The sequence below is a fragment of the Ostrinia furnacalis genome, unplaced genomic scaffold (assembly GCF_004193835.3).
Source record: "Ostrinia furnacalis isolate ACB-3 unplaced genomic scaffold, ASM419383v2 OfSCF1700, whole genome shotgun sequence".
In the NCBI taxonomy this organism is placed as follows: domain Eukaryota; kingdom Metazoa; phylum Arthropoda; class Insecta; order Lepidoptera; family Crambidae; genus Ostrinia; species Ostrinia furnacalis.
In genome coordinates this window covers 404352-422905 of record NW_021131939.1, presented here as the reverse complement: position 1 = coordinate 422905, position 18554 = coordinate 404352, and the positions used below count along the sequence as shown (strand labels likewise).

The 18554-nt window shown below is 39.6% G+C and overlaps 1 protein-coding gene across 2 annotated transcripts; it reads left to right on the top strand.

Moving 5' to 3' along the window:
• Positions 1–3501: 3501 nt before the first annotated feature.
• On the top strand, positions 3502–18554 carry LOC114353491 (zinc finger-containing ubiquitin peptidase 1). Of its 2 annotated transcripts, XM_028305520.1 has the most exons (16): positions 3502–3726; positions 4886–5123; positions 6517–6839; positions 6924–6988; positions 7088–7198; positions 7532–7888; positions 8868–8975; positions 9453–9569; positions 9942–10113; positions 10908–11031; positions 11754–11907; positions 12748–12839; positions 13389–13519; positions 14077–14165; positions 15399–15536; positions 16576–18554. In XM_028305520.1, the coding sequence occupies exons 2-16, from the start codon at positions 4891–4893 to the stop codon at positions 16609–16611; spliced, it is 2250 nt and encodes a 749-aa protein (XP_028161321.1). In that variant the 5' UTR covers positions 3502–3726; positions 4886–4890; the 3' UTR covers positions 16612–18554. The 2 variants fall into 2 exon arrangements, with proteins under 2 accessions (XP_028161321.1, XP_028161320.1); XM_028305519.1 differs by lacking the exons at positions 3502–3726; positions 4886–5123 and adding an exon at positions 5979–6019 and having other exon boundaries at positions 16576–16611.

The window sequence follows — 18554 nt, the reverse complement described above, 5'->3', positions numbered from 1 at the left end:
TTTTACCTTTAGAGAAATTATCATGGTATTACTTAAATCGAATTTGGACGGCAAATATTTGGTAACTCAGCTTAGATCAAAGAGAGGAGAAGGAAACAACTGGAAGGCCCAGAATGCGAAAATAATTGGGATTTTTGTTATTAAAAAAGTCTGATTTTTGGTATTGATTTCGAAATCATCCTATGTTCTTCTGATTAATTTCGTTGCGGGTCCAATGACAGTTTAACCTTCCCCCGGAACAAACTTGACCTTCATTGGTTGGGTTTTTGTGGCGGTCAAGCTGTAGATCCTGGCTACACAGGAGTTGCAGTGGTGGGAACGAGAGGTGGGAATACTCCCGTTTTATTAAAAAAGTCTGGCGTTTCCACAAACGTTAGCGAAAGTCGAAAGCATCAAGTGTGAGCATCCAAGAAACTTATAGTTGGTTTCTGTGACTAAACCCCTGTCTGTATCGATCGTGCAAAACAGTTTTGCTACAAATGTGACGTCGGTAAAAGCAAGATTCCGACTTCCAGTACCCACATTGTGAAACAGTCAAGGTATTTAACTAGGTAGATATCTACTTACCTATACTAACTTTGTGTGTATTTTTTGCTTCTTTAAAATTTTGTCTTAGCTGTATTGGATTACCATACCATGGTCATTGAACTAATGATTGGTTTATGAAATTGTAGTAAGAAAAAATATTTCAGCATTTATGAAAATCTTTTTTTTTTAATTTGAAATTCGTAGCGCACTTCAATGACTTTCGTAGCAATATTTAACGATACACATTTCTGTAATTACAGTCTTATAGTTCTACCTGATGATAGTTGATGTAATGCGTTGCTTAATTAGTATTTATTTAAGTATTTTGTTTTTATAACTTTATGCCTCTGAATAAGGCTGAGTTGCACCACCTAACTTTGACCGTAACTTTAACGATAACCGGTGTTTTTTATGGAGTTTAACAGATTTTTGAAGTTTGTCACAGTTAAAGTAAGATGGTGCAACCCAGCCTTAATCTTCAGGTTAAAATGTTAGTAAAATACGATGTCAATTAAAGCCTGTTTAAACCTCCATGGACTATACTCGTAATATTCCGAGCTAGCGAGTATATTAATAATTTATTGCCTTAGCAGGTACTGCTGTTACACGAGAATTTGCGAAAATTAATAACACTACCTGAACCCATACAAAGCGGGTATAGTCGGAGCGGTGAGTTATCGTAAGAATTACAATATTCCTTGCTTAGGTACAGTCGACAGCACATCATAGTATGCATTTTAGTTACAGAATAACTAACACAGCACCTAGGTAAGTATTTTCACTATGCAAGACCACAGATGTGTGCAAGACGCCTCAGTCACAAAATACTTAGCCATTTTTCTCAGCGTTTTTCTTGATGTACAATTTCTAATGTTTCTAGTAAGTACCTATGAATAAAATAAACGTTTTGAACGATCATTTTAATACTTATGTAAATGATGTTCCCATGTAAGTGACTGTTATTGTCTTTTTTGAGAATAAATTTCTTTAACCATAATGTTCTGCGTCTGTTTGTTCTTCAAGTCAAATACTAGCGCTTGAAAAAAATATTTTTTATGAGACAGGAGGCAAAAATTAAGAAAGCAAATAATCTTTTTTAATATCTTAATTAAGTAGGCTAGCAGACAAATAAGAAATGCATTCGGTATTTGCAGATGCACCCTTTGTGCAATAAGGTTTCTGCGAGCCAGAGCACAATCTTGCGTCTCCACTCCAACCTATAATACCTTCGTGTCGTCTAATATATTCCAACAGCATTACGTGACGTTACTACATACCATAACTTGCCGGGCCGACTATACCACTAGGGTTATCAAGGAATTTGTGAAAATTAATAATGGTAGGCACATTCCCGCAATTTCGAGCGATAGCGTGCGACCGCGCGAATTACCATCTAGATGAGGCGAGTCAATTTATAGGTAAAAATTGCTACAAAGATTTATCAGTTTTAACCGACAAGGAAATAAAAGTCTGAAGCAACTTTTGAAAAATCTTTCCTTAAGTTTACGCGAAGAAAGACTTTTTACATTATTATCACAAAGCTCAATACTAAAAACTGGTAAATAAACAAGCTAAATAAAACCGTTCAAAAAAGGCCAGAAATAAGTGAAATAATTATGCAGTTCGCAAATATTTAGATAATTTGGTTATTAGATATATTATTTACCCCATGCCTCTTAATATACCTACGTACTTAGTTTATTATGTATTTCCACGAAAATGTTTGATGAAGAAAAAACTAAGATTTGCCACGGAAACTGATTAGCCAGTTTGCGTGGCAAATTTTAATCTCAGTTTAAAAAAATATTAACTAAGGGCCGATTTTTCAATCGTTGGATAACTTTTAACTGAAGAATAAGTTTGGTACATTGACAGCTTCAGTATGGAAAATATGTCAAAATGACAAGTTTATTCTTCAGATAAAAGTTATCCGACGATTGAAAAATCAGCCCTAAAACAGAAATCAGTTAGAGTTTTAGTATAACAATGGACGTGCACTGCTGGAGAAAAGCCCCATACATTGCTACAACGCCGCGGTCCCGTGCCAAGCAGCAATTATTTGGGATATGTTTAAGTGCCTTGAAAGTTCAAAAAAAGACTTGAATTTTACTAGACAACACAAAATAATGTGACATAGCGTGACTACACTTTCGGCAAAAGTAAACCTACCTATATTTGAGTGACATGTGTCAATTTACATAAGCAGCCACTCTGTATTCGCGCGGGCCCGGCCAGTCGTTGCTATTCCAGGACAAATATGCAATAGTTCCCTGGGGCACCGCCGTTTCTATAAGTTACAATTTAGACATGAGAATGTATTGGATGCCTGGTTTTTTTGACGAAATTAGGAGCTTAGTGGGTTATTCTGGTGGAGATAATCTTGAAGTGAAGAAAAATAGCATATATGTATTATATTCGAAACAAACAATTTTGAATGAAAATTAAAACTATTTTGGCACTTATGTCTTCATCACAAGACTTAGGTTGATGTTAATGATATTGATGCCAAATTCACCCTCTGAAAGTAAATCTTACATCACTATGTCTATTATTTATGAGCATTTCAAATGTACACCTTATTTTCAAAATTTTCACATACTCCGTACGACAAGTTTTAAGTTTCGTGACTTTTAAATTTTTCTAAGAACATTAAACTATTGTTCTGATCTAACTCCATCTTTTTACTGGTAGTGGAATTCACTTGGAAGTTCCAAAAAGGGTTCGGTAGCTACCCCGTCGTCCTTGAAGATAGTTAGTACAACTATGTACAGTCACTAGGTGGCGTGCGCATTTGATATATTGAAATTAGCTAATTAAATTCCAGCAAAAGCTTTTAGCTTTGTAAATTTACCAAGTGCAATTAACTATAGAAGCTATTTAACCATTTTAGGCAAAATATGTTAGGCTGAAAGAAAGAAAATTCTAAACAAAAGCATGTACCTTTCGTTTTCCACCGCCAGAGGCGCTGCCGTCGCTGCCCACTTCCGCATGCGTACAAGTTTTCCTTGTTTTTCAATGTCCACGATTCATGAATGGCTCCCCTTCATAACCTTTGCCAGTAGTATTAAATTTACTTCGTTAATTAATGTTATAAAATGTTAGCTTTAACAACCTTTAATAATCGTGTGGAACCAATTAGGTAGTGTTGTGTCTTACAAAACGATAGGATTTCCCGCTAATTTGACAATAAAAACAATCGTAAGTACATCTTATTTTTTTCTTCGATTTACTTCGTTACGCAAGAGGATTTATTGTTTTATGCCAGTTAGTTTTAACGCTAAGGTTAATATAGTTTTAATTTTGGTCCAAAAAGGATTTGCTTCGGTAGAGAATCATAGCGTAAATTCTTTGAAAACATAACTGCGGTAATTTTATCGATTTGACACTTTCACCCGGATACTCATTTGTGAATGGTTTCAATGTAGCAGTGCTTGCCCTACGATGAAAATAGATCAAGGTTCGTTTCATTTGATCGCAGTTTAGTGTAAAATTCTGTAAAGAGCCATGAAAAAATTACAGCTGATGTGAAAACACAACCTACAATAATTGTAATTGCCTATGTTTATATTTTTGTGTTGTGGAAATGTTTCATAAGTTATTAACACTTCGTCCTTGTAGATTAGATTAACTGCTGCGATTATTTTTGACCTAGAATAAGTTGCTATAGGAATTACTGTTATTATAATAAGGTTTATACTTTTCTTCTCTGTTGTCCATTTTACTGTGATTGTACCACAGAGGAGTCTCCTACAGCTTTTTTTATGGATAATTCTTAAATAATTATGTTGTCTTTCAATTCCCGTTGGCGAGCCGCCAAATGGACAATTTATTGAAGTGCTTATCCTGCTTGATGTTGTCAGAAGGCGACGTTACTCCACTTGGTAGTAAAAACAGAACGAACAAAATAATTTATTTGGCCCAAATAGATTAATTATTGATTCTTATCACTAATTAAAGAAAAGTTTCTTGAAATCACTCTTCTTTGATCTTAATTTAATGTTGATTCCAAATAAGTAAAGTTTGAAAACGCACTTCTCACTCACAACTCACAGAAAATCTAAATTTTCATGAGGTAGCTACTCATTGTACATATTCTGGGAAACATGAAAAGATTATGGAAAAACTGAGGAGTTATTAGATAAATTAGTACAGGCCAATAACCTCTCTAACCATACCTACCACGTTGTTATGCCCAACAGGGTCTATATTTGCAGGGTCTCCCTTAGATTGCATTGAATAGGCTAAGGTATTGGTAACAACACTTGTACTTAATCTGTTTGATGCATGATAAATTGCTTACTTCCACTTAACACCTACATTTTCTTTCGACCCTTTTCTCAATAGTTTATCTTTTTAGCAAAAATGTCGACCAGTCCTTTCCCCTACACGTGCGAGCTATGCGGCGCGGAGGGCCTCACAGACGAGGGCATGCGGTCCCACACCTTGGAGGCCCACGTGGCAGGAAGACCAGAGTGTCCCTTCTGCGACTGTGCTGTCCCACAACCACAGCTACTGGGACACGTGCAGAGGGCGCATCTGCATTACCTGACGCCGGAAAGAGAGCTTATGGCGTTTATAGACGACCAAAGTCCGAGGTAAGAAGCAAACCTTAAGCTAGATAAGTACTTAGTGTCCCTTCTGAGACTGCGCTGTCCCATAGCCGCAGCTGTTGGGATTATGTGCAGAGAGCACATTCTGAGCCCCGATTACGGTAACTTTTAACGTCTACAATTCAGACACGCTTCATCGATTCTGCGATACGATTGGTCAAAACAGCTGACGTACGCTGTTGAACGACCAATCGTATCGCAGAATCGAGAAGCGTGTCTGAACTGTAGACGTTAAAAATTACCGTAATCGGGGCTCTGCATTATCTAACGAGGGTGCTCATGGCGTTTATAGACGTTCAAAGTCCGAGGTATGTAGTGAACCCTGAAAAAAATATTTCAAAGCATGGATACGTGCAATCTAATGCCAAATCCATCACTTATTAGTTACCTAAGTAGTTTGTCTTCTGCGACTACGCTGTCCCACAACCACAACTGTTGGGACACGTGCAGAGGGCGCATCTGCATTACCTGACGCCAGAGAGAGAGCTCATGGCGTTTATAGACGACCAAAGTCCGAGGTAAGAAGCAAACCTTAAGCTAGATAAGTACTTAGTGTCCCTTCTGAGACTGCGCTGTCCCATAGCCGCAGCTGTTGGGATTATGTGCAGAGAGCACATTCTGCATTATCTAACGAGGGTGCTCATGGCGTTTATAGACGTTCAAAGTCCGAGGTATGTAGTGAACCCTGAAAAAAACACTTCAAAGCATGGATACGTGCAATCTAATGCCAAATCTATCACTTATTAGTTACCTAAGTAGTTTGTCTTCTGCGACTACGCTGTCCCACAACCACAACTGTTGGGACACGTGCAAAGAGCGTATCTGTATTACCTGACGCCGGAGAGGGAACTCATGGCGTTTATAGACGACCAAAGTCCGAGGTAAGAAGCAAAGTTTAAGAAGTAGGTAACCCTCAAGTACGTAAGTAGTGTCTCTTCTGCGACTGTGCTGTCCCACAACCACAACTGTTGGGACACATTCAGAGAGCGAAAATACCTAAGTATATTGCAACTGTTTAATACCCCAATGCAACTGCTGGAGAAGATAACCAATAATTTACGCCGTAGGAATCTGAAAAATCTGAAAAGGGGCATTAGGTATCACCTCTGAGTTACCATATTCTGGCGTCACTCAATCTCCAGTTATTATTACTTAACCCCTTTGGCACCTATAGTGCTTGTATGCGCTACAAATTATTTATGCATTCGTGATGTCGCCCATTCTTTATAATGGCTGTAATATAGGGAGTGGAAGGGACCTACTTCCTTAATGAGCATGTAAATCAAATACTTGCCACCACATTTTCATAGCAAAAAAGAGCCTGCTGTAAAATAATAAAAAGGTGCCCTACATTTGACTTCTACTTTTGCCTTTTCAGCTTTGACGAAGACTCCAAAATGACAACGACAGACAGTTGCAGCTACAACACGCCTGGTTCCATTAACGGTTGGCATAGCCCTGACACCTCTACTTCCTTCCACAACGGAGCCATATCCAAAAACCTCAGTTACCACAACGGTTACCAGGACAAAGATTATAGGAGTGAGAAGGATGAAGACAGATGCTCAAGGTCCCCCAAAAACATCAACTTGACGAATGGCCTGAAGAATATAAATATCAGCAACGGGGTTATACCAAAGAAAGTGCAGAGCAGACAGAATTCTAATGATGGGGAAGTGATGAATGGGCATGACAGAAAAGGTGACTTTAGGGCTTCTTGGAACATTTGCATTGCGAATTTGTACTTTAAGCAGTTACTTTACTTAAACTTAAAATTATTTCCAGGTATTCATTCTAGTCCAAGCCACAATTCAAGCAACAATTACGAAGGCTCACCAAATAAAAATAAGGTAAGAAATACCTATCTGATAACATTTTTAAACATAAATAGCCCCGCGGATTCGTTGGTAATTTTTATTAAAATTGATAATGATTTAATTAATTTACAGTTGACTATGGCCAGTGCAGGACAAGGATCTCCACTAAGATCTCAATTGGCATTAAAATTGAAACCCAACACTCCAAAGAAATCAGCTCCTACGCCGAGTCCTACTGTGCAGGTGAGTAGAAAATACTTTAAAGGACTATCCCACCCTTTCCGACCTCTAGCTAGATAATGAGTTTTTTTTTTTCATACACCTTCATCAAACAAATTGTCGATAAAGCTGTTTGTTAATGATTTTTTGACTAGAGCTTGGAAAAATAAAAACAATAAAAACTATGACTGTCAATGTCAAAAGTTCTTTGACTGACATTTACCCACCATAACAAAAACAAACCCACAAAATTTGTGAAATGTGAATAAATAAACACTAAAAACACAAATTAAAAGGTGCTTTATGTTGTTTTTAAAACCACAAAGTGATTTCCTAACTTTCTGCTATTGATTCCAGTGCCTTCTCTGTGATTTCACGTCAACATGTCCACGGAAATTGGAAGAGCACATAAACAGGGCTCATTTCGACCTCACGTCTCCTTCTGTGATGGGGAACGCGAATGCTAACGCGGAAAATCCTACCCTGGTCGTGAACAACCCCACTTTAGGGGTAAATAACCCTACCCTGGGGCTGAACAATCCCACTTTGACCCTGGATAACCCCACACTGGCTTTGAGCGCTATGGCCATGTCTCCGGGGCCCCACGGGTCTTCGTTCCAGTGTCCGATCTGTGAGAGAGAATTTGTGAACGGATCTGAGGTAGAAGTCCATGTCAATGTTGAGCATCGAGACATATTGAGTCCGCAGAAAGGGGTATGTATTAATTTTGTTCCATTAAAAATCTTACCTAACTTTAGTAGTAGATAATCTATGAAACATATGTGCTTTATAATTTTCTTCAGCATTAGATTTTAACATTAATATCAATGAACCGTATGAAACTCAACTAAAACTTTCTCTTCTCAGAAACCTCCTAGTCATGAATTCAATAACGTTTACTGCTTTATAATACTTAAATATAATATCTTTTCATTATAATATCCCATGCCATAATAATATCCCACCCCCTTAATATATACCATAAGTAGGTAGGTAATTTACAGCCAGTAATAAAACTTTTTCAAATTTCGACTCAATATTGATTTCTAGATTGACTAATAGCATTTTAATTATCCCTTTACCTAGTGAGTTGTTGGCATTGTGATTTGTCACATACCCATAAAATACAATTTTCCATAATACATAATTGTATGGCAAACTTTGGCTAAGCTTAATAGCTTTCTAAAAGCTAGTACAGTCAGTGATAGGTGTATCAAAACTATTATACATTTTAGTTTTAAAATCATACCTATATCAACTACGATGTGACACATAAGTTTGTGCCAAAGTCAGTACTTACAACCAAATAATTGACAAGGTAGCATCTATTCTGTCGGCCGTTTGGTGTAGTGGTTCAGAACGGACTACTATGCCGAGAGGTCCCGGGTTCGATTCTCGGCCGGGCAGAAATTGAAATGATGAATTTTAATTTCTGTGACGGGTCTGGGTGTGACTATGTATAATATGTATGTATTTAAAAAAAAAAGTATATAAGTAGTATATCCGTTAAGCTAGCACCCATAACACAAGCATTAAGTTGCTTACTTTGGGGCTAGCTGGCGCTGTGTGAAATTGTCCAATGATTTATTTATTTATTTATTTATTATTTATTTATTTCTATATCTTTTCAAATATAATAACAATCAACTATCATAAGTAAACTAATCAATATCAATAATTCTTTTTATTCTAGGACCAGGTTGACAATGCGTCATGTGAAGACGTAGTGATGATGGAAGAGAGTCCGGTCAGCAACTGTCCGGTGTGCTGCCAGCCCCTGCCGTTGTCACAGCATGAACTGGTATTCATCTGTAATATTAAACTTATTGATATTGCCATAATACCATAAAAGTGTAACCTCTTGGATATCACAACAGTGTAAAGTTGCATCGAGTCTTATTTCATACTGTTTGTATAAAATGCCACATGACTAATTTAACTAGCATAGAACATAATATTATTGTAATCTCAGGAAAATATGTAGTATTTATGATTAGTCCAATCAGTAAATGTCAGTCTAGGTTTCACACCATAAAAAAATTTAATTGACTGTGGACAGGCAGCCTGCAATTAATCAAAAGTTAGACTACTTTGACTTTGAATGCCTCTTGTGCCAAAATATTGGTTAAAATTGAATGTTTTTGATTTGATTTGAATGTAGGAATAGTTCTAGCTTAAGTACTTGTTCCATTCCAGCTTATTGTGCTAGTGCACAATTAACTTCTATCTATTTTATAATCCTATTTGACAATCCTAGCTACAAGTAATTTGTCCACAGATCCAACACATAGAGGAGCACTTTGAGAGGGGGGAGGAGGGAGGCGCGGTAGCACTCTCAGCCGCCGAGAGGGAAGCGCAGAAGAACAGAGAGGAACATGAGTTTCAACTCCTGAGGGTAAAAACTGTTATTTTATTTTCTTAGCTTGAAAAAAGTTTGTTAAAAAGATCACATTTCACGATAGGATATCTTCTTCTATCTTCATCTGCATTTCATTAATACTAAACTTGAAATTTGATGCTAAGTCACCTTAAAATTCGTTAAATTCAAACCAATGCAGGCATTCCGCCGGCTGTGGTCTGAATTTAACGAATCCTCTCTAATTTATCAGGGGCAAATAGAGGATTTGACCTTTACTCAACATTGGCTGAGGCCTGATGTTCGCATATTTATCTCTTAGTCAGTTGCCACTTCGTAGAACATCGTAGCGTAGAGAATAGGTGGTATTTTTCTAATATGCCAGATTCATATAGCTTTAAATGCTTACAGGCGCAATACGGCATGGAAGAGGACGAAGAAGGCTACACGAACAGAGCCACCAACAGCCTTAAGCGGGCCGTGTACAGCGGCGCCCTATCCGTGGCTGGCTACTATGAACGCAGCGTCGGGCTCCGTAAGGCCTCCGCCCTGGGACGGGACACCGGCTCCTCCAAGACGAACGGTGAGCAACATATCATAAGGGATGGGGATGGGGACGGCTCACGAGCCCCCAGCAGCCTCAAGCGGGCCGTGTACAGCGGAGCGCTATCCGTGGCCGGCTACTAGGAGCGCAGATTCGGGCCCCGCAAGGCCACCGCCCTGGGACCAGACACCGGCTCCTCCAAGACGAACGGTGAGCCACACAGCATGGTAAGGGTCATCCCTTGATGGGGACGGAGACGGCTCACAAACCACCATCAGCCTCAAGCGTCCGAGACATTAGCTCGCTCTTCGAAGACTAACGGTAAACGACACAGTATCATAGATAGGGGATGGGAATGTCTGGCGAGCCACCAACAGTCTCAAGCGGGCCGTGTACCGGACTTTGCAAGGCCTCCGCCCTGGGACGGGACACCGGCTCCTCCAAGACGAACGGTGAACGACATATCATAACGGATGGGGATGGGGATGGCTCCCAAGTCACCAACTTCCTCAACGCTGAGACGGGACGCGCGCTCCTCCAAGAAGAACGGAGACCGACGCAGTGTCGTATAGAATGGGGATGGGGACAGCTCACAAGCTGAGCCACTAACATCCTCAAAACTGGGACGGGTCGCGGGCTCCTCCAAGATGAACGGTAAGCGACATATCATAAGGGATGGGGATGGGGACGGCTCACGAGCCACCAACAGCCTTAAGCGGGCCGTGTACAGCGGCACCGAACTAACGAAGGGACAACATTTTGATATCTTAAAGACATCTCGTTTGATACCTTACTCTTAATTCAGATTGTAATCCTAAATGTGCTTGTTGCAGGCATCCTGGAGAGGATAGCACAGCTCAATACTCAGAACCCGAGCATCGTGAAGACGTACCTGTGTAGTGCTGTCGACCACTACGCCAGCACCTACGGCGACCGTGGCTGGGGCTGCGGCTACCGGTAAGAATTACGATTCACTTCACTTCACTATACTTCACTACACTTCACTACACTTTACTTTACTTTACTTCACTTCACTACACTTCACTTCACTTGGCATTAAATTCATCAACATCGAACCACGGACCTAGGGCGAGCGATACGCGGCGAACGTCTGTCAACGAACATGAGCATTGTACATTTCGCAAGTGGAATGAGGTGTCGGCTACACCTCATAATTCAGTTCTAAAGTTGTTATTAACTCTATCGAGAATTCGTGATAGTGATAGAGAGCACGAGATGAAATAGGCTGACGAAAGAGCACGAGACGAACGAACGTAGCGAACATGACTTACTTGACTTCAGGTCCTATGTCCCCTAGATGGAGTAGAGGGCGTCCACACTTGTAAGAACTATTTATTAGTCTAAACAAATAAAGAAATTTTGACTTTGACTTTGACACAACAGTCCTCCATCTCGTTCGGTCTTGAGCTTCGCGCTTGATCTTGCTCCAGGTCTTGCCGATTTTCTTCGCCTCGTCTGCTACAGTGCGCCGCCAAGTTTGCTTGGGGCGACCACGTTTGCGTTTTCCTTGGGGGGTTTTCCTTTCCTACGGAGAGTGTGGCCATGGTCAATCCAGTTGTTTGTCCAGTAAGTTGCGGCGAACATCTGCGACTGATATTTAGTTCGCAAGTGAAATGAGGCTTATAAGTTGACTTTATTATGATCCTATATTGTTCCAGGAACATGCAGATGGTGCTATCCTCGCTGCTCAAGCACCCGCCCTACGCGGCGCTGCTGGGCGGCGCGGGCGAGCGCGACTGTGACTGCGTGCCCTCCATCCCGCGCCTGCAGCTGCTCGTCGAGAGGGCCTGGCAGCTCGGCTTCGACACGCAGGTCGGTGCCACGCTGGCCGGGTGACACCTGGGTGGATACCGCACGCTAGCCGGGGGACACCTGGATGGATACCGCACGCTAGCCGGGTGACACCCTAGCAACACTAGCCGGGTGACACCCTAGCAACGCTAGTCGGGTGACACCCTAGCAACGCTAGCCGGGTGACACCTGGATGGGATACACTACGCTAGTCGGGTGACACACGAGCAACGCTAGCCAGGTGACATCTGATTGGGACACCGCACGCTAGCCGGGTGACACACTCGCAACGCCAGCCGGGTGACATCTGGATGGATACCGCACGCTAGCCGGGTGACACACTCGCAACGCCAGCCGGGTGACATCTATTGGGATACCGCACACTAGCCGGGTGACACCCTAGTAACGATAGATATCGTCGATCATAATACACCTAGCTGAATGACATCTGGATCAGTCATAGCCACTCTAGCCGGGTGATACACAGGTCAGGTACTAGCCGACTGACACCCCGGGTTGGGTAGAGCAAACCGTCTGGATGACATCTGCTCAAATTCAGCCACGCTAATATATCGTTTGCTCGTTTGCCTCCTGTTACATAAAAAATAACGCTAGCCAGATGACACATAGGTCGGCCATAGGAACGTGAACCGGATGACGCATATGTCAGATACAGTACACTAGCCGGGTGACACCTATGTCTGCCACACTCATATCTCTAGCCGGATGACACATGGATCAGATACAAACTAGCCGGAGCTTCATTAGCCATGTGACGTCCACAAAGCATAACTAAATTGCTTGCTTCTAGTTGTTCACGTCTTCTGCTGAATAAAATACATAAATATATTTTTGTTTCAGGGTTCAGAACAGTTAGGCTCAAAGTTACACAACACTCGCAAGTGGATCGGTGCGTGCGAAGTGGTCACGGTGCTCTCATCGCTTAGGATAAGGTAATGGTAAACTCTTAAGTTTTCAAGGTCATTGTACCTTGATTATACCTAATTATAATCAAAGATGATGAATTAAACAATTTTAATTCCGAAATCTGTCATGTCATCAATCTGTCACAAAAGTCACTTTGGTTAGAGGACATGCCTCCAACCCATCTTACCAGAGAGTATCGTGCTTCTATAGTGCGACAAAATGACCGAATAATGATAGTTTCTCCCCAAACTCTACATATAACGAAGGAACATTACGCTTCAGTGGAGACTAAATAGCACCACAATTTTAAGTGACATGACACCTATGAAAACAAAATTCCTGTTGTGTGTTACCATTATGGCCACCTAAAAATTAGGGATTAATGGTGAAAACGGGCATAAGTCAATCTTATCTTATTGATTTGAGATGATAATGATGATGACCTCCCCAACCCGTCTGGCCAGCGTAAGAAGTGTAGGCCAAATCCTCCATTTGCCTCTAGTAAATTAGATATGGTCGTCGTCCTACAGTGAAGAATAATATTGACTGATGATGATGATGATGGTGATTGTCAGATGCCAGCTGATCGACTTCCACAAGCCGACGGGCGCGGACGGCTCACACCCGGCACTGTTCGACTGGGTGCTTCGTTACTTCCAAGAAGAGCCTAGCGCCTTCAAGGCGCCGCTTTATTTGCAGCACCAAGGTACACCATCACTAATAATAAATATGTACATGTTTAGTCCAAGTAAATACGTGTTTTTGGAAACATAAGAATGTGTATTTATCTGAACAATGAGGGTTTTCACGATTGAAAAATCCGCTAGATGGCAATACGTAGACGGGAGGTCCAAATGCTGCATGGTCAATGTCATGTCAAAAATAACCAATCATGCAGCATTTGAACCTCGCGTCTACGTATTGCCATCTGGCGGATTTTTCAATCGCGAAAACCCTCATTAAAAGCAATGAGGGCTATCGTTTTAGCGCTCACCAGTTAGCGCGACTGTAGAGTAAGGTCCTGTCAATCGCTAGGGGTGCCAACTGTTAAGTATAAAAACGACAGCCCTCATTATAATCGGTTAAACATCTAAGTTTGGTCTATGTTAAATTATTTATTTTATTTGAAATCTTTATTGCACACATAACAAATAGTGGTACAAAAAAATTAGCATTTCTATACTCGTCTGTGTGTTTCATGTCGTGTGTGAGCAAATGGAGCAATGTCAGATGTGGCTCAGAAACTTACTGTTTTGTTTGCAGGTCATTCTAGGACGATAATAGGGTATGAAAAACATAAAGACGGCAAAGCAACACTTTTAGTTCTGGACCCTTCACATTCGCCTGCACAGGTAATATTTACTTAAATTAACGATAATTTCTAAACTACGAAAAATCGTAGAACATACATGGGGGTGAAATCGATGGGTCTAGTCCTCACCTATCACCTGCCTTCGGCTTGACACCTTACACGAAACACCCTGTATACTCCCTCACGTTAGACTGATTGAAAATCGCTTTACCCCCTTCCCCCCTAAACGCGTTGTATGATTTCGTGAACGCAATATCTTGAACCGTGTAAAACCCGATCGCCGAGCACGTAGAATTTCGTCCAATGACCCCATGCAAAGACCCATCCTTATCGCTCGCGCGTAATTATGTTGCTGTCGCGCTCGCACACTTACTGCGGCCGCCCGTCGCACAGTCGCGACATCATTATTACGCGCGAGCGATAAGGATGGGTAGCTTGGGGTCATTGAACAAAATTCTACGTGCTCACGGACCGGGCTTTAGTCTTTATAATTGCGACGTTTCAATAAGTGCTTACGGACCAGACTATAGTCATAGCGGTGACAATTTAAGAACTAATATTATTAAATTGATGATGTCTTCGAAAATATGCATTTTGGGACACATGTTTCTTGGAAATTTTAAATTATTTTTATGTATAGAATATACGCTTAAAGTTATGGGATATCAAAAGGAACACGTTGTAGACTTCACTCGTGCTTTAAAGACCTTGTTATATACTCGGCATCAAATAAATCGCACCTCCCGCGACAAGCACTTATCAAACGTATGCATCCCCACTTCCCACCAACATTGGTACCATTTGAAAGCCTAGTTCTAAACTTCATTTCATTAAAGGGAAGGTTTTTACCCCAAAAATGTGTCTTTACAAGGATCCAGAGGCACTTCTTCAAAAAATAGGTAGTTACGCTATAGCCATTTTTTGTGACTATAAAACTGTTAAGTTGGGATTAATCGCTATCCATCTGTTAAAGAGGACACGTGAGATCTTTATTTGGTTTTATAACCATAAAAATTGGTCTAATTGATCCCAGAGGTGAGCCCAAAGTGAGGTCTATTTTCAAGTCACATTTATGGTATATGTTAATCATTTATTTAGAAATGAAATGTATTTTTCTTTAAGGATAGAACACCAATATTGTTGGGGTACCATAATTGTGTCAGAAGAAAATCTTTAAAGTTCGCGTCGCGGAAGGTGCGGTTTATTTGATGTTGAGTGTAGTTTTTGGAAAATGGAGGATTGAGCCGTGTAGTAACATCTCGTGACGCCCCAGGTGCGTCAAGTGACGTGCGGCAACGCGGCGGCGGGCGCGGCGGCGCTGCGGCTGCTGCGGCGCGGCGCGGGAGCCCTGCGCGCGCGCCAGTACCAGCTGCTCGCCGTCACTGGAGTCATGGCCGACCATGAGTATGAGGCACGTCACCACCACTACTCAAACTAACAAACATGAACGTGATATAATGCTTAATTCAATACAACATACATCTGTTTCCGCAATTTATTACACCGATTTTGTCGCGACAAGGAAAAATTTCCGTGCTTTTAAGCGATTTTGTGAGAAATATTATTGGCAGGTAGTTGCTAATTGCTCATAAGATAAGGCCCCTTAATTGATATTTATTGTCCGTGGTGCATAATCTTTTCTTAAAGGTTTTAAACCTTTGTTTGTCACCTGTCATCCGCTTTGCAATAGAGGGAAGTTGAACCTTAATTTCGAACTCCTTCTATGTTCTTCTGATTAATTTCGTTGCGGGTCCAATGACAGTTTAACTTTCCCCCGGGACAAACTTGACCTTCATTGGTTGAGTTTTTGTGGCGGTCAAGCTGTAGATCCTGGCCTCACAGGTGTTTCAGTGGTGGGAACGAGAGGTGGGACTATTCCCGTACTACTCAAACTATAGCTATCAACTCAGCCATTTTCCTTCTTCAGTCGTATAGTGAATTGGTGATGTGTTTCCACCTTTGCCAATGTCACATGAACTTTCACGGAACTGATTAAAATAGCCATTTCTTGCACAATATAAATATGTACAGTTTACTTTACATATTTATATTGTGCAATAAATGCAAATGTTTACTTTGCAAATGTTTAACGGCCAATTATTTAGTACTAATTATTGTAAAACTAGTAAGAGGTCATCCATAAAATATTACGTCACACGAATTTCATGATTTATGAATTATAGACAAACCTAAACTTAACCTGCTCATAGAAATAATAAGGGTGAGGTCTCTTATTTCACGGCTCTAACAAGGAAGTTTTACGTGGAAATATCGAAATGAGTCAAACGACAAGAGCGTCCTTCTTTAATTTTGAATTTCTTCATTATTTTTCTACTACACACTATGTTGTTTATGGGGAGGAACTGACTCCCAAAAAATAGTCTTTTTTTTTTGTGAATTTTATGTTTTTTTTTTTTGCAGCTACTAAATGTTGTTTACTTTTTTTACAGGCGAGTAAAGTGCTTCAATCGGTGCGCATACCATAGGGCAGGCGTGTGCCGCGATGTGCAAATTTGGACTCTATGAGCGCCCACACACAGGTCCGTACGGCGAGAATCGCTTGCACCACATACACATGATATTTTGTGCGTACCGTTACGTTGTTTTAACTTTATCATCCAAAATAAAAATGTGGGTAATTTACCAAAATGAAAAATTAGATATTTACTATTTATTTATGAAATACCAAGTTAAATTATGTCCTGAAATTGTTATTATTCAATGTTGTATTTTGATTTTAAGTAATTATTTAAAATTGCAATGATATTTTAAAATCTGTGTCATGTACATGTCAAATTTTACTGATTAAAATTTGATATCTATCCGCAGTTTGGAAGACCTAACCACTGGTCACGAAACACGAAATTCTTCATCTTCGACATCTGATTTTACAAATTTTTTGAGTATTAGGGAACAAATAATTATTATTATACTTTATCTGTCTCACGTTCAGCAACGGAGGGATGTTCTTGAGGCAACTTCGTTTCTTAAAATGTTCTAAATTAGAATTCTGGTGTTGCTGTATCTAAAATTGATCAATAGAATGACCGTTTTCGTGTCCCGTGGTTTGTTAATCCAATACCCGAAGACGTATTTCATCTGTACATTACTACCTCATGTTATTTTTGTCAATTATCAGTTGAATGTCAATTCACAAACAAAACATTTAATCGAAAGCTAGCCTTGTGCTTACTTGCTTTGAAAAGAATATCAAATCTTACATAAATACTGCATAACTATTTTATGTGAAAATAACCAAAAGCCGGAAAAAAGTATCAACTCAAAAAATGTAATAGTCATGCAGTATTTATATTCCACATTTACCTATTTACTATTCCGTAATGTAAAAACGTTTCATATTACTTCTTCTAATATACACATTTAATAAATAATTCAAATTTAACTATACAACGATATTATTTTGTTATTAACTAAACTTAATAATCACAGAAGAATTTTATACAAATTCCAATTCCCGCCGTAATAATAAATATAATAAAGTAAATACATAATAATTATTATAGTGAATTATCAAAGCGAACTAGTAAGTTAGCGAAGTTACTACTTATAATAGCTTCGAGAGATTGCCTTTGACTCAATAAGATTTTAAGGTAAATAAATTAATAAGTGGGCAACACTGTGAAGTGTAGCCATTACGAAAAAATGTCTTATTGTTAGAAAAATATCTTGATACTGTTTTCTCTTAATTAATTTTCAGTTTAAACATTTTTTTAACAATTAGTCGTTTTATTTTATTGTTGTCGTTGTACATAATATTTATTTACTGTTTTGTATAAACTGTGTTACGAAACAATTTACTAATCAATTTTTTTTAATGGCTACTTATCGCAGTGTTGCCATATAGATAGTGTTTTAAACCTAGATATTACAGTTAATTAATAAATAAATGCTTGTTACTCACGAAATACATTATTTGCACGTTCACATAGTTCCTAATGGAATTGCGACGTCCAGTGCGGCGAGGCTTCCTTTGCATGCGGTCGGAAAATGGAAGAAAGTCCATTTTAATTGCACTATTATTGTTTTTTCGTTATTTTATTTTTATTTTATTGATAATTTTAATTGATTTGAATTTATTATTTTTACATTTTATTTTTATGTAATAATTGTAAAGATTCTTTTTGCCCCTGCGTACAAGGTACCCACTGAAAACCAGTGTCTTAGCACTTGGCAGTAAAATGTCAACTGTCAAGATGATACTGAGTAGGGTGACCTCTTTTTTTCTCTCTTTTCTCTACATTTTTTGTTTTGTATTAGTTGTCAAATAAATATTTTTTCTTTCGTCCATTTTCAACCGCAAGCAGAGAGAGCCTTGTGACAATAGTGACATGGGCGGTCAGTTCGGTCAGTGGTGCTCTACAGTTAAAAGTCTTTCAATAGTAAATCACGAATTGTACATGGAGTAACC